This window comes from Ochotona princeps, chromosome X, assembly GCF_030435755.1.
Source record: "Ochotona princeps isolate mOchPri1 chromosome X, mOchPri1.hap1, whole genome shotgun sequence".
Classification (NCBI taxonomy): domain Eukaryota; kingdom Metazoa; phylum Chordata; class Mammalia; order Lagomorpha; family Ochotonidae; genus Ochotona; species Ochotona princeps.
In genome coordinates, this window is record NC_080865.1 from 107721935 (window position 1) to 107745193 (window position 23259).

General features: G+C 39.1%; 1 protein-coding gene and 1 pseudogene across 2 annotated transcripts in view; both read left to right on the forward strand.

Annotated features, from left to right (window-relative positions):
- Window positions 1-23259, forward strand: part of VAMP7 (vesicle associated membrane protein 7) — a 55408-nt gene that overhangs the window by 13207 nt on the left and 18942 nt on the right. For both annotated transcript variants that reach the window (XM_004598888.3, XM_058658419.1), the window contains 4 exons: window positions 4699-4756; window positions 7420-7557; window positions 10018-10108; window positions 20784-20851. In XM_004598888.3, coding sequence (XP_004598945.1) covers window positions 4699-4756; window positions 7420-7557; window positions 10018-10108; window positions 20784-20851 — 355 coding nt within the window. The remainder of the gene's footprint in view (window positions 1-4698; window positions 4757-7419; window positions 7558-10017; window positions 10109-20783; window positions 20852-23259) is intronic.
- Window positions 5580-6358, forward strand: LOC101530747 (large ribosomal subunit protein uL1-like; annotated as a pseudogene).

The window sequence follows — 23259 nt, forward strand, 5'->3', positions numbered from 1 at the left end:
TGGTTTTTTTTTTTTTTTTTTGGAATTAAATTCCTTATTTGTGAAATGATACAGCATGTCATGTCTTTAGTACATACAACCTTCATTCATTCTGGATAAATTAGCTTAAAATATCAGAGTAGTCTTTCGATATGTTTATTATTATTTTGTGCAGGCAAGAAATAAATGGTCAGATTCACATAGGCTTGTGTCCTAGGAAAAAAAAAAACTTCAAGTCTCAATCTTAGTTTATGATTTGACACAGAATCCTAACCTCAAAGCTCTGCCTAATTCTTTCTGCCAGAACAGATGCTATCTCTAGACAACTACACTGCTCTTTTTCCATTCTCTGATTCCTTTGTTCAAAATAATAGATTGTTAATTATTTATTTATGCTTGAATATCATGCAGAGTAAGGAAAGAGATTGTCCATCCTTGGTTACTCACCAAACATCCAAGATAGTATAAGGTGGACCAGGCAAAACCAAAAGGTAAAACCTTTATCTTGGTTTGCAATATGAGTGGCAGGGACCCAAGCCATTTTCTGCAGTTCCCCAAGTATACATTCACAGGAAGTTGACACAGAGAGGAGCTTAACTTGATCACAGGTTCTTTAATATAGGATGCTAGAGTTGTAAGTGGAGATGTTCACCTGTTTTACCACAATGCCCACTTCTCAAATATCTTACAAAAACTGCTCCCCACTTTACATGTTTTTCTTTAACTTTATTTATAAACCCTGTTTCGATTACTTTATTCATGCATTTATCAGACTTAATGAACCTATAGTCCATGCCCTGTTTTAAGAGAAATCATGAGAGTATAATGTGTTATTCTGGAACTGTTAAGATTCTGTAGTCTATTTCCTGCCATTGTATGTTTGAGAGCCCAGAGATTGCTTTAGGGTTTAATAAGCTCTGCCTCATAGGAGTATGACTTTGAAGTTTTCTGCAAAAATTTATTAAGCTTTAATGTCCAGGGAAAGTATATACAATCCGTTTAGGGCATGATACAGAAATGGGACGTGTATCTTCTACTACATTTTATGAGCCAGAACTTAATAGCATAGCCATATCTAGCTACAAGGGATGTTAGAATATGTAATCTAATTGAAATGTGGGCATAGGTGGAGATGTCTGTCTACTATATCTCCCCACCAGTGTTCTGATGCAGTCTGCTATGTCTTCTGGGGTGATATTATATTACTGAGATTTTTCTTAAGATTTATTTATTTTTATTGGAAAGGCAATATTAGGGAAAGGTCTTCCATCCACTGGTTCATTCCCTAATGGCGTGATGGTCAGAGCTGAGACAATACGGAGCCAGGAGCTTCTTATGGATCTCCCATGTGGGTATGTGGGTATAAGTTCCCAATTTTAATTTTTATTGCAAAGTCAGATATACAGAGAAGAGGAGAAACAGAGAGGAAGATCTTCCGTCCAATGGTTCACTCCCCCAGCAGCCGCAATGGCTGGAGCTGAGCCCTTATGGGATCCTGGTGCATTCAAGGCAAGGACTTTAGCCGCTACACTATAGTGTTGGGCCCTATTCATTTTTATTTTTAATGTGCTTTAGAAGATTCTTCAGGATCAGCTCATGACCCCATCTGTCAGGACTTTAGCCCGCAGTTTTGTTCTCTCTAGCTATACTTAGTTATTTAGACTTAAATGCTGGATTCTTTCTTCCTAACCTTTGCAATAGCTGTGGCCTTTTAATGGAATATATTTATCATACTTTTTTAAAAAAAAATCCAATTCTGTCTTCTTGAGTTTAGTGTTTCCCCTAATAAAAACTGTGAACTCCAAGATAGGTCCAGTACTTCCTTTTTTTTTAAAAAAAAAAAAAAAGATTTATTCATTTTATTACAGCCAGATATACAGAGAGGAGGAGAGACAGAGAGGAAGATCTTCCATCCGATGATTCACTCCCCAACTGAGCCGCAACGGGCCGATGCTGCGCCGATTCCGAAGCCGGGAACCTGGAACCTCTTCCGGGTCTCCCATGCGGGTGCAGGGTCCCAATGCATTGGGCCATCCTCAACTGCTTTCCCAGGCCACAAGCAGGGAGCTGGATGGGAAGTGGAGCTGCTGGGATTAGAACCGGCGCCCATATGGGATCCCGGGGCTTTCAAGGCGAGGACTTTAGCCTTTAGGCCACGCCGCCGGGCCCCAGTACTTCCTTTTTGTATTTCTATGTAGCATCTAATATGTGCCATATTATGGCACTTACCACACTGTGTTATAACTGCAGTCCTGATTCTTTGTCCCCTGGCCATAGGCCATGTGATAACAAGGGATCATACTGTTTTGTCTTTTGTGGCCTGCACACACCAAATGACTTCTGAGTCTGCTTAAAGAGAAACAAATTTTATGAAGAGAATGATTATTTCCATTTTGGATATTATGCTTAAGTTATGGTGTGTCTAGTTGGATGTATAGAGTAAACAGTGCAATATTTACATTTGGAACTCAGGAGATACTAAATTTGGAAATCATCAGCATATTGTGATGACTGAAACAGACATCAAAAACAAAATGTGAGTGTACATGCTACCCTCCAGGGAGAGCATGAGCAAAGCAGGGGAGGTGAGGATGCTAGAAGGCATAGAGGGAACACAACTACAGTCCAAACTAGATGTATTAGTCTGGTTGAACTACTATAATAATACCATAAACTGAGTAGATTAAACAGCATATACAATGTCTCACAGTTCTGGAAAGTGAGCGAGGTGCCAATTTATCTCCTGGAGAAGCCCTTTTTCCTTTCAATTGGCCACCTTCTTGATGTGTACTCACATGGTGGCGAAAGAATGATCTTTGTTTTTGATCATGAGGTCTGTATCCTAGTCAGCCGACTCTCATTTACCTTATAGAAGCCCTGTGTTCAAATATCGTCATCCTGGAGGTAAGGACTTCAACATAGGGAGTTTTAGAAGGGCACAGTTCTGTCCAGAGTACCAGGCAAACCTGATATCAAGAATTCTGGTACATAGAGAACACATTTTATTTTTCTTAAGGTTTACTTATTTTTATTAGAAAGGCAGATTTACAGAGAGAAGGAGAGACACAAAGACAAGGATCTTTCTTCTGCTGGTCCATTTCCCAAATCGTCACAACAGCTGGAACTTAGCCAATTCAAAGCCAGAGTCTTCTTCTGGATCTCCCAAGTGGGTGGTGGGTGCAGGGGTCAAAGGACCTGAGACATTCTCTGCTGCTTTCCCAGGCCACATGTGGAGAGCTAGATCAGAAGTGAAGCAGCTGAGACACAATCGAGTGCCCGTATGGGATGTCAGCACTTTAAGGTGGAGAATTAGTCTGTTGAGCCACAGCACCAGCCACAAGAAAGTATTTTCTAGAATAAGGAAGTGAACTTCACTGAGGACCACTGTATATGCCAGTAAATATGGTCATAGATGTGATTGGTATGGACATTTTCAGATTAGAGGAGAAAAGCATTTTGCCTGAGTTTCTATACTTCTGTATAGTTCTTATCAGGCTGTTTTGTGAGCATTAATAATATAATTCAGTATGTATTCATGTCTACTACCTTCTTGCCCAAGGTTGAAATCTGGGAGGCAAAATTTGGTTATCCTTCTGTCTTGTCCCATGTAGCCAGTCACCAAGTTCTGTAAATGTTTCCTCCTATCCCACTTCACTGTGCATTTTTATTCATTGCCCATACTATTTTCATATTCCTCCTCATTTCTTATGTAGTCTCCTGTTAGGTCCTCCTTTGAGTTGCTTCTTTACATTATAGCAAAGCATCTTTTTTAAAGTGCAAATTTAATCACTTTCTTCCCAGGCTAAAACCTTTTAATGCTTGTTCGTTGCTCTTATATGTTGTGCATAGACCTGCTTTTTGTTACTTGTCCAGCCTCATCTGCTCAGGTAGTTTGGTTTTTTTTTTTCTTCCTTACATTCTGTCCAGTTGTACTTTTCTATATCTAATATGTTGCCTTTTTGTCTTACACTTGCTGCTTCATACTGTAAAATACTGTGCTAACTTTGAATTTTCATCTCTTCATATTCTTCAGGTCTGAAATCAAGACAATACATCCCTTATTTCAGGAAGTCTTTCCTTTTACCCTTTGGCATGTCTCTGTTATGTCTTCCTCTTTGTCCCCAGAGTACCATGTACTCCTTTTAATTTCCTCATCATCCTGTTTGCCAGACTACAATATAATTCCCTCCACTATGATCTCCATGGAGGCAGGGACTTGATAGTTTTTATTTCAAATATTCTCAGCATCCAACACAATAACTGGCTCAGTGTAGATGTGGAAACAAATGTTAATGTTGAGATTTTGGCAGAAAATGTATTGGCTTTGAGGTTTTATGAAAAAGCAAGGAAGGCTACATGGATCCATTGGGAGTTAATCTTAGATATGTATTGTTCCTAAGATGCCATCTTTTATTCAGGCCTTAAGAGCCCAGTTAATGCTTTTGTAGCTATCATTATAATAGTTATCATCATAATATCATATACAGACCATTGTACTGTGTAGTCAGAATAGAAATTTTCTTTGAATTTCTTATTTACTCCTCTTAGTTTGACTTGAGAGAAACATGTATGGAGCGAGGGGATGGGGAAAGGAAGAATAGGCTTACTTCTGAATAAGCTGGTGACATTGACACTACTAAACTTACATATAGATAGAAGGTAGAGATGAAATGGATGCTGTTTATAACTACAATAAGCCTTATATCTTTTATTCTGCAGTTACTTGTTTCATTATATCTGCCAAGACAGGATTGTGTATCTTTGTATCACTGATGATGTAAGTAACTTGGAGACATTGCTTTTTATGTACACTGGTAATACAGTTTTTAATCATCTGTACCTTCGGTAAGTAAGGATGATGGAAACCTTTTAGCAACTTTTTGCATTTGTCATATAGTTTAACACATGACAGGAAAACATGACACCTGATTGGTTTTGGTAAAGTAGTAACTTGTAGCCATTTCTGTATTTATCCTTGTGTAGTGAGAACTGATGTTCATAATTCTGATTCTTTGGTGTCACAGTCTCCCAAAAATCATTTAACTTGAACTAATGGATGACTTCATTCCTCCAAGAAATACATTATGAATTTTAGATGTATATAAGCTTTGGATAGACAAAATCATAGTACATTACAACCAGTTATGTAAACCTATACTTTATATCAGGTAAGTAGGTTTTGTTTTGTTTCTTAATGTTTGTAGGCTGTAGACCCAAATGTTAACCTAATGATGTCATCAACATCCTGTCCTCTGCTGTGCTCAGTGTTGGTTTCATCTGGACAGGCTTCTCTTACGTGGTTGCATGAAGCTTCATTCCTGTTTATTCATGCACAAAGAAGAGTGGCTGCCTTTTTGAGACTCTTACTGTATGAATGAATAAACTTTTACCAAAACACGTCTTCTCCCCACTCATTTTGAAAGTGATTAGCAGGCTAATGGCCCATAAATAATGTTATAAATATCCAAATGGCCTTTGACAGAAAAAAGGTTCCCAACTCCTGCTCTGTTTTTTCTAAATTGCTCCCTGACAAGAGGCATGGAATTGCATGAGGTCATAGATGAAGGTTTTTAGTTTATTGTGTCATAAACCTCTTTGTCACCCATGAATTCGGTATGTTTAAAATACAGTATAAAGTAGCTCTTCTGGTTGCCGCGGTGCGAGCGGCAATGAGCAGCAAAGTTTCTCGAGACACCCTGTAGGAGGAGGCGGTGCGGGAGGTCCTACACGGGAACCAGTGTGAGCGCCACAAGTTCCTGGAGATGGTGGAGCTGCAGATCAGCCTCAACAACTACGACCCCCAGAAGGACAAGCGTTTCTCGGGCACCGTCAGGCTCAAGTCCACCCTGCGCCCCAAGTTCTCAGTATGCGTCCTGGGCGACCAGGAGCACTGCGATGAGGCCAAGGCTGTGGACGTGCCCCACATGGACATCGAGGTGCTCAAGAAGCTCCACAAAAACAAGAAACTCGTCAAGAAGCTGGGCAAGAAGCACAACGCCTTTCTGGCCTCGGAGTCCCTGAGCAAACAGATCTCTCGGATGCCCAGGCCTCAACAAGGTGGGCAGGTTCCCCTCTTTGTGACACACAGTGAGAACATGGTGGCCAAAGCCGACGAGGTCAAGTCCACCATCAAGTTCCAGGTGAAGAAGGTGCTGTGTCTGACTGTGGCTGTTGTCCACGTGAAGATGACCGACCAAGAGGAGCTTGTGGACAACGTCCACCTGGCTGTCAACTTCCTGGTATCGCTGCTCAAGAAGAACTGGCAGAATGTGCAGGCCTTGTACATAAAGAGCACCATGGGCAAGCCTCAGCGCCTGTATTAGGCTGTCCAATAAACCTGTGTGTGTCTGAAAAAAAATAAAATAAAGTATAAAGTAAAGTGCACATGAATCTCAGCATAAGCAGTAACAAAATATATGTATAATATTTAAAAGTTTTAATTGATCTATTAAAAGTGTAGGCTTCCTTTTGAATTAATATCTAGTCATGGATCTAGTTACTAATAATTCTGAGCGTAAATTATATTTCAAGGTATATATAACTGATGGCATAGAAAAAATATATTAGTTACAGCATTACAGATATTATTTAATACTACTCTGGTTACCTGTATTTACAGTTGAGATTTAAAGTAAAGATTGGTAAAAAGCAATGTAATTTATTTTCTATTTGAGTGCAAGTATCTCTTGACTTTCTACCATCGATCCCATTTAAGAACCTTTGTGTTAGACCAAGCATCCTGAATGTGGACAGAAATGATGGTCACTTGAATTGATCATCACAATGATTTTTATCTTTGATTTCAGAATGCTTTCTGAAATTAGAAAAGGAGATCCAACTAGGTTACAAAGTGACTGATACGAAAGAACTTGGACTAGATGAAAGTTGTGAAACCTGAGATGGAGAATTGAACCTCATGTTTCTTGAGCTGTAATTGGAAACACGGGCACTTACACACATAAACATACATACATAGTTTTTGACTATCTACGACTAGACAAGAATATGTCACTTGATCTTTTCAAATGTGCCTCTGTGATTGATGTTATCAAACTATCAAAGTTTATGCCAGCATGATTTTTGTGTGAAAGACTATTATTTATTGGTCGTTTTTGTGTCTGGAACTTTTCATAGATCTATGAAAAAGTATGGAAGAAGTAAGACCCAATTCTTGATCTCAGGAAGCTGATAACGTACTATTCTTTGGCAGTAGCCAGACATATCTGGATTTAACAGTCACCTCTTTAATTTGCTACTCGCTTGATCTTTGATAAGTTATTTACCTTTTCAGGCTCTTTGTTTCTTTCTCTGTAAAATGGAAACATTGCTGGTTTTTTCTGATAAAGTCAGTGCTCAGTAAACATTAGCAGTTTTTATTATTATTGTTAGCCACCCATATCATATTTTTTAAACATGAGCTCAACCTTGATCTCTTTCTAGGATTTTGAACGTTCCAGAGCCTTTAATTTTCTGAATGAGGTAAAGAAGAGATTTCAAACTACTTATGGTTCAAGAGCCCAGACAGCGCTTCCATATGCCATGAATAGCGAGTTCTCAAGTGTCTTGGCTGCACAACTGGTAAGATTTTTCTTGGGATGAAGTGTGGTGAATCATACCTCCTTCTCTGTTGCCTTAGATCACCACACATATAGAAAGCCCTGGCCTACAATATGCTTTTTGGCTTGTTTTATTGTAAGTCAACATGACAAAACAGCCCTGATAAAAAAAGGATGGGGTGTTTGGGTATTTTAGAGTAGATAACTAATAATCAGTAGTTTAATAGTGGCCAAAGTGTCTCAGGACAGGGAACAATATTGGAGCTCATCTAATTAAACTACTCTTCTAAGGATTAAGTCCACTCCACATTCCAAATGACATTTTAACCCAACTCTACCTTTCTGTGAGGCAAATTCCATTTTTGAACAACTGAGACTAAATCATTTGAAAGTCTGTTCATCTGTGTGACTCTCTAATTGTTAACCTAATGAAATTTCACCTAACTTTTCACTGAAAAAGTTAACAGAAAGGGAGTATAGTTTTAAAAAATTTGGGATACCAATATAGGCATCTTTTAATTCTGTGTTCCACTAACTTTTAGAAGTCTTCTTCTATATCCCTTTAAAATAGCAGATTAGTCAAGACCAAAATCATTTATATTACTCTAAAATTTTTCTCACCTTCTTTGCCAGTTTCCTCTCCAATACTCTGCCCCAGGATACCAGTGTTCTTGTTTTCTGTCACTTTCAATTAATTTGATATTCTAAAATTGCCTGCAAATGAAATTATACGGTATATACTTTGCTGTATCTTGCTTGTTTTTCTCAGTGTAAAGCTTTTGGTGCTCATCTGTGCTGTGTAAATCAATAGTCTTGTTTCCTCTTTGCTTAGTAATACTGTATTTCTGTACCACAATTTGTTTATCCATTTCCCTGTTGCTAGCTATGTAGGTTACTTCCAGCATTCAGAAATCATGAATAAAGCTGCTATGAACATCCACATGCAAGTCTGTGTGGATATGTTTTTATTTCTCTTTGGTAAATACTTGGGAGTGGATTTGCTGAGTTGTATGATTCGTGATATGTAATTTTTTAAAAATCACTTTTTCCAAAGTGATTTATCATTTTATGGTCTTAGCACCACTTGTTTTTTTAATTTTAGCCTTTCTAGGGAATCTTGCACTTTTCTGAGAGTTATACTTCTAAATATATATGTATATATGTGTGCATTCCTCTGAGATGAAGTTCCTTCAAATTAGTTCCGTTTAAACTTTATGCAAACATTTCACTTCGTAATCCTTACTGGAAAATGTCATGTAATGTGAAAATGTACAAAATTTCACCAGTGAAAAAGTATGCCAATATCTAATTAAAAGTATTCGCAGTTACTTGGCAGCAAAATATTCAAATTTATTTGTTGTTAGTTCCAGAACTGTGTGTGACCCTGGACAAATTTCATCTGTAAATAGAAACAGTAATAGCACCTTTATCACAAAACTTTCAAGTAGATTAAATAATATCAGCTATTTTAAACATGTATCACACTGAAGTGACTGCAATATTGTGTAATAAGTGACTGCAATATTGTGTAATAAGCAACTGGAATAGTAGGACTCCGTAGTTGTTAGCTATGTATAATAATTTCAAAATAGGTATTACCATCAATGTCTTGGGTCCTAGATTCTGTAAGAAACCCATGAAAATAGCTGTCCATATTTTCCCTTATGTGTAGTCAATTTTTTTAAGATTCATTTATTTTTATTGGAAAGTCAGATATACAGAGAGGAGGAGAGACAGAGAGGAAGATATTCCATCCACTGGTTCACTCCCCAAGTGGCCGCAACAGCCAGAGCTGTGTCAATCTGAAGCCAGGAGCCAGCAGCCAGGAGCCTCTTTCAGGTCTCCCGTATGAGTGCAGGTTACCAAGGCCCTGAGCCATCCTTGACTGCTTTCCTGGACCCCAGGCAGGGAGCTGGATGGAAAGCGGGGCCGCAAGGATTACAACTGGTGCCCATATAGGATCCTGGCACGTGCAAAACGAGGACTTTAACCAGTAGGCTACCGCACAAGACTTATTTATTTATTTGAAAGAGTTTCAAAACGGAAAAAAAAAGAGGTGGTGGAGTGGGGGGAAGGAGAGGGAGAGAGAGAATATCTCATCTGCTGGTTAGATTCCCAAATGGCCTCAATAGCAAGGACTGGACCAGGCCAAAGCCAGGAGCCAGGAGCCATCCGAGTTCCTCACTTAGGTACAAGGACCCAAAGACCTGGGCCATGTTCCACTGCTTTCCCAGGTACATTAACAGAGAGCTGGTTTGGAAACGGAGAGGCTGGGACATGAACTAGCACCCACATGGAGTGCTAGCATCACAGACAGTGACTTAACCCACCATACTAGAATTCCAGCCCCTACAGCATTATATTTTATCAGTAGAGATATAATTTTGTAGTGTTTTCAGAGTAAATTTTCATTCCTCTTGTTCTTATTTTCATATTATAAATAATATGTAGGTGCTGTAAGTTTAAATTTATTTTCTTATAGAAGCACCACTCTGAAAATAAGGGTCTAGACAAAGTGATGGAGACTCAAGCCCAAGTGGATGAGCTGAAAGGAATCATGGTCAGAAACATAGGTAAGTTTCAGTGGCATAGTTTCAAGCATGTGGGCGAAAAATGGTATAAGACTACTCTCTTGGGTTCAAATTATTCTAGGGAATAGAGTCTGAAACAACACTTACTTAGTACTGGAAGTTAGTTATTATGAGAGAGATGATTACCTACCTATAATTCCATATGAATGGTTGCTTAATATTTGTGATTGTTCTTCACTCTGAATTTGTTTACTTTTAGCAAGACAATGTCCTGGGACCTTAGGATAGTTTGGCAATTTAGGGTAATTTGTTCAGTTTTCACTAGAAATACCCAGACAGCTAATGTTTCTGTAGATTATTAAAATGTAACTGGCCTCTTTAGAATGTCTGGTTTTTGAATGAGAGACTCAGAAAGATCTTGAGGATTCTTTCACAATAAAATAAAATAAAAGGGCAGGTATGGATTTTTCTTAGATGTTCTATATCAGGCTGAGAAAATTCCCTTGTATTTTCTGATTACTAAATATATTGACCATGAAAAGATATTTTATTTTGCTATGTTTTGAAATGATCATCTGATTTTTGTCCTTTATCAATGTGAAGTAATTTTTGGAAAGTAAACCATTCTTGGTTTTGAAATAAATCCCACCACATCATGGTGTGTAATCCTTTTTGTTTTCTGTTTAGTTTTTATTTTTCATGATATGATTTCTTAAGCCCCAGAGATTTCTCCTTCTACACTCCCCATTCTGCCTCCCCCCATACTATTTTCTCCTATATTATTACAATAGTATTCCCCTTCAACACTAGTCAAAAGTCCGTCATTCTTCTGTTTAAGTGTGTCATGTCATTGTAAGCATACACAATGGTAGAAGGTCCAGCATCCTATTGTCAAGATGTATTTAACAGTTTCATTGGGAGTCCATCTTTTTTTCAGTAGAGATGCATACGTCAGTGTATCTTCACTTCATAGTGTACTTGCCTACATTATACAGTTCCTCTAGATGAATATATGTATATACATGTTTGCATATGTATCGATGTATTTTGCATGAGGGTTGGCTTAGATCAGAGAGAATGTATGATATTTGTCTTTTTGGAATTGGCTTATTTCACTGATCATAATGGTCTCTAGTTGGGACCATTTGGTTGCAAAGTAGAACTTCATTCTTTTTAATGGCTGAGTAGTGTTCCATGGAGTACACATATCACATTTTCTTTATCCATTTTTCTTTCAACAGGTATCTGATTTGTTTCCATGTCTTCATTATTGTAGATGGTGCTGCTGTAAATACAGGATTACAAGTCACTTTCTCAAATGCAGATTTTATTTCCTTTGGATGTATTCCCAAAAGTGGCATAGCTGGGTCATATGGCATATCAATTTTCAGTTGTCTTAGCACTCTCCATGCTTACTTCCATAGTGACGGTACTAGCCTACACTTCTACCAGCAGTGAAGTACAGTATGTTTCTCCCCACGTCCACAGCAGCAGGTGTTGTGTTTAGAGTTCTGTCACTGGAGTTAGGTGGAACCTCACTGTGGTTTTCATTTGTTCTTTCCCTGACACTTAGGGAGCTTGAACATTTTTTCATTAGTCTATTAGCCATTTGAATTTGTTCTTTTGAAAAAAAATGTATGTTCATTTCCTTCACCCATTTCTTCACAGAGTTGTTTGTTTTGCTGTCCTTGAGTTTCTGAAGCTCTTTGTAAATCCTGGATATTGGTCCCCTATCGGTTGTGTAGTTTGCAAATATTTTCTCCCATTCTGTTGGTTGCTTCTTCAGTTTGTTAATCATTTCTTTTGCTGTACAGGAGCTTTTTAGTTTGATGTAGTTACATTTGTTTATTTTGGCTTTGACTGCCTGTACTTTTAGCGTCTTGTGTAAGAATACTTTCCCCATTCCTATTTCTTAGAGAATATTTCCTATGTTTTGCTTTAGTAGCGTGATGGTTTCTGAGTGCAGATTTTGGTCCTTGAACCATTTAGAGCTGATTTCACTTGCTTTAGAGTTTGGGTGAGTTCTGTTGTTTCTTTACTGAGCTTCTGGTTTTTTTTGTTTTTTTTTATGTCTGTCCATTGATGTTAATGGGGCATTAAGGTCACCCACTATGATTGTATTGGAGTTTATTTCTCCCTTTAAATCCGTTAATGTTTGTTTCATGTAGCTACATGCCTTGGCATTTGGCACATATACATTTATTATGGTGATCTCTTCTTGTTGAATAGATCCTTTGGTCATGATATGGAGTCCTTCTTCATGTCTTTTAATGTTTTTTTGCATCAAAGTCTATATCATCTGATATAAGAATGGCCACACCACCTTGTTTTTCCTTACCATTTGCTTGGAATATCTTTTCCCATTATTTCACTTGCAGTTTTGTCTGATCTTTGTTCGTGAAATATCTCTCCTGTAAGCAGCAGATAAATGGGTTTTATTTTTTGATCCAGTCCTCTAATCTACGGCGTTTGATGAGTTTAAGCCATTTCCATTCAGTGTTAATGTGGATAGGTGGTAGTTTGATCCTGTAATTTTAGCAATGGGATTATTCTTTGATTGAGTCTTCTGTTAGCCTTTTAGTGGGATGTTCTCCACATTTGCCTTTGGTTTTGATAGTTGCTATTCCTTTTCTATTTCATGAGAACATCTTTGAGTATTATTTGTAGGGCAGGTTTAGAGAAGGTGAATTCCTGGAGTTTTTCTTTATTGTGGAAGAATTTTATTTCATTTTCAAAGACTAAAGAGAGCTTTGCAGGATACATTATTCTAGGCTAAAAATTTTTCCCTTTTAGAGTCTGGAATATGTCACTCCATTCTCTTCTGGCCTGTAGTGTTTCCTCTGAGAGGTCAGCCATGAATTTGATTGGCGTTCCTCTATAGGTTACTTGTATTTTTCTCACGTGCACATTTAAGGACTTTTTTTTCCCTTATGTTCAGCTGAAGAGAGCTTGATTATCATGTGTCGTGGTGAAGTTTGCTTTTGGTTAACTCTGTTGGGAGTTCTGTGACCCTTGTGTATAATTGTTTTCCAATGTTTTCTCCTGGTTAGAAAAGTTTTCATTTATTATTTCTTTCTTTTTTTTTTTTTTAGATTTATTTATTTTTATTGCAAAGTCAGATATACAGAGAGGAGGAGAGATAGAGAGGAAGATCTTCCATCCAATGACTCACTCCCCAAGTGACTGCAATGGCCAGAGCTGACCCGATCAAAAGCCAGGAACTTCTTCCAGGTCTCCCATGCGGGTGCAGGGTCCCAAAGCATTGGGCCGTCCTCGACTGCTTTCCCAGGCCATAAGCAGGGAGCTGAATGGGAAGTGGAGCTGCCGGGATTAGAACCAGCGCCCATATGGGATCCTGGCGTGTTTAAGATGAGAACTTTAGCCACTAGGCCACCACACCATGCCCTCATGTATTATTTCATTGAATAAACCTTTAATCCCAGTTTCTTTTTCTTCACCTTCCAGAACTCCCATAATTCTTATGTTGTGTCTTTTTTTTTTAAAGATTTATTTTATTTTTATTACAAAGTCAGATATACTGAGAGGAGGAGAGATAGAGAGGAAGTGGAGCTGCCGGGATTAGAACCAGCGGCCATATGGCATCAAGGCGAGGACCTTAGCCACTAGGCCACGCTGCCGAGCCCATGTTGTGTCTTTTAATCGTATCTTTTAATTCTTGGATACAAATTTTTAGCTTGGCCTAACTCTGCTTCCAGCTTTTTGTTTGTTTACCCCTGGTAACAGGGGATTTCTTCCAATTCTGAGATTCTTTCTTCTTCTTCCTTCATTCTATTTTTGAGACTCTCCACTATGCTTTTAGTTTGCTTCACTGTATTCTTAACTTCTGAAATGTCAGCTTTCATTCGATTCATTTCCTGTGTGACATATTCCTTAAATTCTTTGAACTCCTGTATTATGTGCTTCTCATTGTTGGTCAGAAGCTTTAGAATGAGTTTTCTGAATTCTGCATCCCCCATTTTCTCAATGACCTCAGACCTCAGTTAACTCTGAGGGTGGTAGAAGCTTTTGCTCCTTTACCAGGGAGTCTTTGATAATATCCATTGTGCCTCTGTCTCTGCTTTTAACTTTTTACATTGCTATCCTGTCTGACAGATTCTTCTCCTAAGATATATTAGTTACAGGTCTACAAGTCAATTTTTATGTTCATTCAATGTCCTGGATTGGGAAAATGCCAACTGTCCCAGATAACTGGTTTGTTGGCATCACTGATCTTGTCTAGACATACAAGATGGCACCTAGAGGGGCACTGCCGGAGAGCCAGGGCTGTTGGCCTTCGGATCTGGGAACACAGATCCTACAGGACACAAAGCTGGCGCTGTCCTCCCCATGGGATCAGCCCAGCATGACTAGCCGGAAATGCGCCCACTCTGGCCTTCAATCCCTGTGCCATGAGCTCCAACCCGTAACAGTCTGCCTGACAGAGTCTGCTGTTCCCTTTCCGTTTGTTGCTGAGCCGAAATATTTGGCAAGATTGACTGGTCCTAGCCTACCTTCGTCTTCTGAGCTCCCCGTGCAAATCCACACTCCCACCTGGCTGCTGCAGTTGCCAGTTTGTGGCCACCGCTAGATCCCTGGTTGTTGATGGAGTCTGAGTCGCTGTTCACCAGTGGCTGGTGGGTTTTCTGTTCCCTGTAAACCACTCTGCTGTCGCCACTTCTTCCCTGTGTTCAGGGGGTCTCCAGGTACCTCCCCCCCGTTGACTGCCTGACACCCTATCTTTTGCTGTAATCTGCTCCCTGTGCTGTACCCTGTCTAATGATTGATTATCCGTCCTCCTGAACTGTCTGTACCCTATGCTACCATCTTGATTCTATGCCATTTGTTTATTTTGGCTTTGGCTGCTTGTGCTTTTCGTGACTTTTCTAAGAAGTTTTTACCAATGCCTAAATCTTTTAGAGTGCTTACTGTGTCTTCCTCTAATGGTTTGATGGTTTCTGGGTACGAATTTAGGTTCTTGATCCATTTAGAGTTGATTTTTATATAAGATGAAAGGTGAGAGTCTTGATTCTTATCTCTTCAGGCTGCTATCCAATTGTGCTGATGGTATTTGTTAAAGAGACCAGGCTTTTCCCTTGGATTGTTGTCAGTTTTCTTGTCAAAGATTAGTTGGCTATACATGTGTGGTCTCCCTTCTGGTGTTTCTGTTCTGTTCCACTGATCTTCTGTTTTTGTATTGGTATTAGACTGTTTTGACAACCAATGCCTAGTGCATGTTGAGGTCTGGAAATGTGATTCCTCTAGCTTCTTTTTTATTCTTCGGGATAGCTTTGGCTGTCCGTGGTCTCTTGTGTTTCTAGAGGAATTTTCCTATCATCTTTTCTATTTCTAAGAAGAATGTTGTTGAGATTTTCATTGGGATTATATTTGAATCTGTATATTACTTCAGTAATATAAGCATTTTGATGATGTTGATCCTGCTGATCCAGGAACATGGTAATTGCTCTGTTTAAATGTATTATTCTAATTTTTAATGGTTTGTAATTTTCATCATAGAGGTCTTTCACCTCTTTGATTAGGTTTATTGCAAGGTATTTAAGATTTGTCTCTGTTATTTTAAAGGCTACTTACGAGTTCTTTCGCAGCTATGGAGTTATTTGTGAATACTAGGGCCATCTATTTATGTTCGTTAATTTTGTATTTGCTACCCTACCAAACTCTTTTATGAGTTCCAATAGCCCCTGCTCAAGTCTCTTGGTTCTCCACATATAGTATATAGTCTGCATGTAGGGATAATTTTATTTCCTCATTTCTGAATTGAATCCCTTTAATTTCTTTTTCTTGACTAATAGTTCTATCTGGGACTTCCAATACTATATCGAATAGCAGTGATGAAAGGGGCATCCTTGTCTAGTTCCAGATCAGTGGAAAAGCTTCCAGTCTTTCCCCATTTAGTATGATGTTGGCATTGAGTTTTTTTTTGTATATTGCTTTGATTGTGTTGCAGGATGTTCTTTTTATGCTTATCTTGCTTAAATGGTGTTAGATTTTATCAAATGCCTCCTGTGCACTCAATCAGATGATCATGCGGTTTTTTTAAAGATTTATTTATTTTTATTGGAAAGGCAGAGACACAGAGAGGAGGAGAGACAGAGAGGAAGATCTTCCATCCAATGGTTCACTCCCCAAGTGACCTCAGTGGCTGGAACTGAGCCAATTCGAAGCCAGGAGCCAGGGGCCTCTTCCAGGTCTCCCACACAGGTGTAGGGTCCCAAGGCCTTGGGCCGTCCTCAACTGCTTTCCTAGACCACAAGCAGGGAGCTGGATGAGAAGCAGGGCCACTGGGATTAGAACTGGTGCCCATATGGTATCCCAGGCATGCAAAGCGAGGAATTTAACCACTAGGTTATCATGCCAGGCCCAGTTTTTATTTTTCACTTTGTTTATGTGGTGTATCACATTTACGGATTTGCGTATGAGAAGCCATCCTGCATGCCAGCAACAAATCCCACCTGGTCTGGGGGAACACTCTGTCTAATATATTGTTGGTTTCTGTTGTATAGTATTTTGTTGAAGATTTTTGCTTCCGTGTTCATCAGGGATGTTGGTCTGCAGTTCTCTTTTTCTGTTGTGTCTCTGTCTGGCTTTGGTACTAATGTAATGTTCGCTTTGTACAAAGAGTTTGGAAGAATTACCTTGCTTTCTATTTTTTTAATAGCTTGTGGAGGATTGAAGCAAGTTCTTCATGAAACATTTTGTTGAATTTAGCAGTGAAGCCATCCAGTCCAGGGCTTTTCTTGGTTGGGAGGGATTTAATTACTGATTCAATTTCAGGTTTAGTTATAGGCCTATTTACATTATTCATTCATGATTCAGTTTTGGTAGATTGTATGTGTCCAAAAATCTATTCTTTTCTTCTGAGTCTTCAGATTTGTTGGTTTATATAATGTTGTCAGTATGGTTTTCCTGATAGGACTAGTGCAATGCATTGAGCCAGATGTGAGCTCTGTCCTGGCTTAGTGCATAAGCAGCTCAGTGTTGTCCTTCCTCCAGATCCTCCGTCCTGGTTTACAAATCGGTGCCCAGTGCTGCACTGGTGTAGTCTGGACCATGAAATTCACCCTATTCCTACACCCAATTGCGTGGGCTCTGTCACTCTGCTTCCGCCCACGTTAGAATTGAACAAGTCAGCAGAACTCGTGATTCTATGGCTTAGTTCACCTCCTGAGTTCCCAGTGAACTCCACTTTCCACCTGGCTGCCAGTGGAGCTGCTATCACCAATCACCACTGGGGTATCTGTTCACTGCAGCACTGCTCTGCTGTCTCTGCTGCTTCCCCACATCCACAGATGTCCAGGTATCCCTCTGCCATCAGCATGTCCTCTCCTATTTCTTGTGCCCTCTCTGCTTTACCTCAGCTAGTCCTTCTCTATTTAAACCTGTCCTCACCCTATTTTATATAATCCTTTTTGGTACATGCTACCAGTATTTTACTGAGACTTCATTAATATCTGTTCAAAAGAGATGATAATCTGTATTTTCTTGCATTATATGCCTTTTATTTTGATATTGTGGCTGTACCGGCCTCAGAAAATGAGTTGAAAAGTATTTCCATCTCTGATTTTTCAAGGAGTTTGTGAAAATTGGTTAAATATTGAAATGTTTGCTATAATTCACCAACTAGGCCTGGACTTTTCTTGGTGCAAAAGTTTTAAATTATCAATTCAGTTTCTTTATGTATTATATGTCTATATTTTTTTCCTAGAGTTTGTTCTGGCAGTTTGTTATCTTTCTAGGAATTTGTCTATTTCATGTAAGTTATATAAGATGTTGACACACTCTTATTCGTAGGATCCTTTTGATTTCTGTGAAGTGGGTGGTGATGACCCTTCTTTTATTTCTGATTTTAGTCATTTGAGTCCTCTCATTTTTTTGATCATTCTGCAAAAAGATTTGTTAGTTTAGTTACTTTTCAAACAGCTAACTCCTGCTTTCTTTGATTTTTTTCCCCTGTTTTTTTTTCTGTCCTCTAATTTTTCCACATTAATCCAGCTTTGGATTTAGTTTTCTCTTTTTTCCTATTTCATGAGATGGGAAGTTAGACTATTAATTTAAAATAATTTGTCTTAGGTAGCCAGGACAAAATGTCATTGACTGGGTTGTTTGAGCAACAAAGTTTATTTTTTTTTTTTGCAGGGCACCAGCATAGTCAAGTCATACGACTTTCTTGGTTTGTAGATGACATCCTCTCCCTATGTCTTCATATGTTCCATGAACATGAAGTGTCTTTCCATTTGTTGGTGTCCCTTCAGTTTCTTTTAAGAAAGCGTTTGCAGTTTTCATGACAGAGATCTTCCACCTCACTTAATTTATTGTTACATTCCTTTTGTAGCTGTGGAAAGTGAGGTTGCTTTCCAGAGTTTTCAGACAATTCACTACCAATATATAATAACAACTGATTTTGTACATTGACTTTGTATCCTGCCACTTTGGATTTTTTTTTTAACATTTATTCATTTTATTGTAAAGTCAAATATATAGAGAGGAGGAGAGACAGAGAGAAAGATCTTTCATCCACTGGTTCACTCCCAAGTGGTCACAATGGCTAGAGCTGGGCCAACCCGAAGCCAGGAGCCAAGAGCTTCCTCAGGTCTCCCTGCTTGGGCCATTCTCCACTGCTTTCCCAGTCCACAAGCAGGGAGTTGGATGGGAAGTGTAATAACCAGGATACGAACCAGTACCCATATGGGATCCTGGCACATGCAAGGCAAGGACTTTAGCCATTAGGCTACCACATTGGATCCACTACTTGGATTATTTTGGTTATTCTAACATTTTTGCTGCCTGTTTTTCCACATAAAGGTTTCTTGGAATGTAATCATTGCCCATACATTCAAACATTCGCTCTGTCTGATAGAATGAAGTACTTGCAATGCAGACTGTATAATTTGCAAAAACTAAATTTAGTGTCTGTCTCTTTACATGAAGAATGCTACTGTCTACTTCAGTTAATAAGGCTAAATGCAGAACCTTTTATTTTTACAAATGTAAGTTTTTCTGTCATAAATATGAGTTGCCAGGAATAATAACTGCCAGAGACCCACTCCAGCTGACTTGAGAGCTTGCAAAGGATGCATGGATCAGTGAGAAGATAAAAAGGGGAGAGATGGGATGTGGACCGTTACAGCATGATGCTCATAATGGACAACTCAGAAAAGCTGCCTTCTTTATTTATACACAAATCATCACAAGCTTTTGCACAACATCCTATTGTTTCATTTTTACTTCATTATAAAAGAATGATTACAAAATCAATCTTAAAAAACGTTATTGTTATTTTACTTCAGAGAAAATATTTTCAGCAAGCTATTACTCATTCAAACCTGCAGTGACCTGGCTGAAGCCAGGAACTCCACGGTTGGCAGCACATGCAGTTACATAGTGACAAGTGGTTTACTTACATCCAAAATCACTTTTCACTAAAACATAAGCTACCTAATATTATTTAAAATATCAAGAGTACAGATTAAAAGGGAAGCTCATAAATGAAAGGAATTTATAAAAGTATATATCATAGATTCTTTATTAAATCTTATAGTCAATCATGCATTAATTACCACCACCTTCACCTAGTGCTGATTCAGTTGTTTTTTGTTCTTTTGTTAAAGGGCAGTGAAAGTGATCAGGGCAGCTCAGCCAATCTACAAACAGAGGGCCTTTACAAGAAGCTTCCTTTTATCTTTATGAACTGTTTTCTTTCTGCTTTCCATGGTGATAAACCAAAATGAATCATATCATGTGTTGTAACAGTTTGAGGCGCATGGTAAAAAAAAGCGAATCATAGGTTGTGGTTAGGACTTGCTTTTTTTTTAACATACTGGTTACTCAAAACCATGTCAATTCCATAATGTTGCAAATTGCTCTTGATGTTATATTGGGACTCTTAATTGACTGGGATGATATTCTACCAGCTCTAACCTCGGACCAGAAATGGTCTCCCCAAGAAACTGTTCAACCCATCTGGACAATATGTAGCTGGACTCTATGCTTGGTATATGTTTGCAAGGAAAGAATCTTGATTGAATTTGAACTGTAATATTGCATCAAGGTGGAGGAATCCACCGGGGGGAGGGGAGGGGAGGGATTCCCAGAGCCTATGAAACTGTCACATAATGCAAAATAATTAATAAAAAAAAAAAACTCTTTGTACCTCCATGATTGCCATCTGTTCCAAGATATTATCAAGCCATTTCTTAAGGAAAACATTACTTATATTAGGGCAAACTTCAGGACAAAGGTGGACACATAGCAGGATGCTTGAACACACTGTGGGCTCAATTGTACCATTGCATGCTTTTAGCTGTGTGTCATTGCCTTACGTTGCTAAAGATGATTTTATCATAACATGATTGATCAGTTTGAGGTGTTATAACAGTTACAGAAATCATTTCACATTTGCAGAAAAACAACAACACCCTCAGGAGAATTCTATGAAACATCAGAGAGGTGATCGAGTGTCCATACAATGGGGTGAGGCAACAATGAGGTGACCAGAGACATTCTTCCAGACCTTGCCATGCAGCCCCTTGTAGCCTTGCTAACTGAGGAGCAATGCTCATCACAGACCCATGCCATCTGACCCAACAGCATGGCTTCCTGCAAATAACTATGAAAATTTTGTTAAGATTTTATTTAACACAAAGATAAAAGCAGCAAGTTTGTAATATAAAACATAATCTTTTCTGTTTTTCCAACATAGATCTGGTAGCTCAACGAGGAGAAAGATTGGAATTATTAATAGACAAAACAGAAAATCTTGTGGACTCAGTAAGTACGGAATGTGATCTTTTTTTTTTAGAGTATGAAGCAAAGAAACTAAAAATGATGATTGACATAATAGTGAAATTCACAACTATGAGGTTCTTTTTTTTCCTTTCTTGTCACCAGTTTGTGATTATGTTACATTGTGATAATTGGGGCAACAGTGAAGCACAGGGAAGAAAATATTAACCAGGCTTTGGTTTGAAAAACATACTATACAGGGGTAATTTTCTAAAGCTTTTACTGATTCCTACATAATTTATTATCTCAGCTGAATATACCAGTCTTACCTGTAAAAACTTACAATGCATGAAACAAATGTACATACCAGTTGTGACCCAGGATGAGCCTTGGAAACTGAACAATTAATTTAATTTGCAGTAATAGCTTGAAATATCCTTGCATCATACAGGAGACAGGGATTGTAAAGACCCATAAGCTTTCAAGAGGATCTTGTATCTTTGTGAGCCAATTATGGTAGTTACATGTATCTGCATTTTCCCATGTGTTATGTTGAAGAAACATTACGCAGAGTGAAGCAGAGAGGGCACATTCCAGGAAATAGTAGAGGACAGCACAACAGCAGAGGGGGACCTGGAGACTGACAGACACAGGAAAGCAGTGGACACAACAGTGTGGTGTTACAGTGACTGACACCCCAGCAGCATTCAGCAAGTGGCGATCTGAACTCCATTGGGAACCAGAACTTCACCAGCAACAAGGTGGGAAGGGATGTTCACCAGGAGCTCAGGAGGTGAACCAAGACAAAGAACTGCTTGTTCTGCTGGTCTGTTAGATTTGACCAGGAGCAGGGGGTGAGAGGCAGGTCCCAGATGGGCAGTGCAGGAACAGGGTGAATTTCACAACCCAATCTATCCTCTAGAGCCAAATTGGGTGCCATTTTATACAGGTAGGAAAAGGTTATGGGACAGGACTGAGCATGCGCTGAGCTGGCAGTGAACTCATTTCTGGCTCAATGAACTGCAACAACATGGCATCCTAAAGGCTGCACCCAAGATAGGTCCAGGTAGCACTCAGACCTGATGGCCAGCAGATCAAAAACTGCACTAGTGGCACATCACGCACCATTTTGTACAGTGTGGCAAAGGCTTTAAGACTGCAGGGACAGCAGTGAGCTGCACATGCACTGAGCTCGGCTAAAACTGAGCTCAGGGCATTGCACTGGTCCCACAGGAAAATAACACCAAGTGAGCTGCACATGCACTGAGCTTGGCTAAAACTGAGCTCAGGGCATTGCACTGGTCCCACAGGAAAATAACACCAAGAATGGCATCGCATGGGCCAAAATACATCCATGAGGCCCTCAGACCTAACAGCCAACAGGTTCTTGCAAGATCAGCAACACCAACAACCTAGCTATATAGGACACCTGGTGTCTCCCTAATCCTGGGGCCTGCTCAAACCAGAAAGGTGGGAGAAAGGTTGCAGAGACAACAGTGCAGCCTCAGCACAGGATTACAGGAGGTGGAGAGTCGTGAGTCAGGAGCTGGGGGTGTGAAGACCATGGTGGAAATCTAACATAAGATCCCAGACCTGGAACTTGTTGGAGGGAATGGCACAAGTGACTGCAAACAAAGAGCCGTGTACCAACTGCAACAAGTAAAATCACACTGTAGACCTGTGGGTGACAGAGCTTGCAAACCTGCCCCAAGGAGAAGACTCTGATAACCAGAAGTACAATGACCAAGAGCAAAAGAAGAGACAAAGGCACAATGGATATTACTGAAGATTTCTCTGCAAAGGAGCAAAAGCCTTTGCCAACCTCAGAGTTTACTGAGGAAGACATCGAGAAAATGGGGGATACAGAATTCAAAACACTTGTTATAAAGCTTCTTATCAACAATGAGAAGCACGTACTACAGGAGTTCAAGGAATTTAAGGAATATGTCACACTGGAAATGAATCAAATGAAAGCTGATATATTAGAAATGAAGAATACAGTGGAGCAAACTTAAAGTACAGTGGAGAATCTCCAAAATAGAATGAAAGAGGCAGAAGAAAGAATCTCAGACTTGGAAGATATTTGGAAGAATATTGGAAGATATTTGAAGAACATCCCAGTAAAATAAATATCCCAAAATCAATGGAAACTGTATCTCATGTATTTTTTTTGTTTGTTTATTCTCTCAAAACTCATTCTCATTGAACTCTTCACTGACCCATAGATCATGTAGCAGCATCATTTTCTTGAAGAAGATTCTTGCTTTGCTTTTTCATTTCTTCAGTGAAACATTAGTCATTCATTTAATTTCTTCTTTTTTTTTCTTCCTATTGTTGATTTTGTTTTGTGGCTTTTCATTTAAAGAGATGTACAGTAACTGTATAATGGAGACTATGACATCCAGGTATGAGGATACAATGCAGTATGCATCTATACTTCCAGACAATGATGG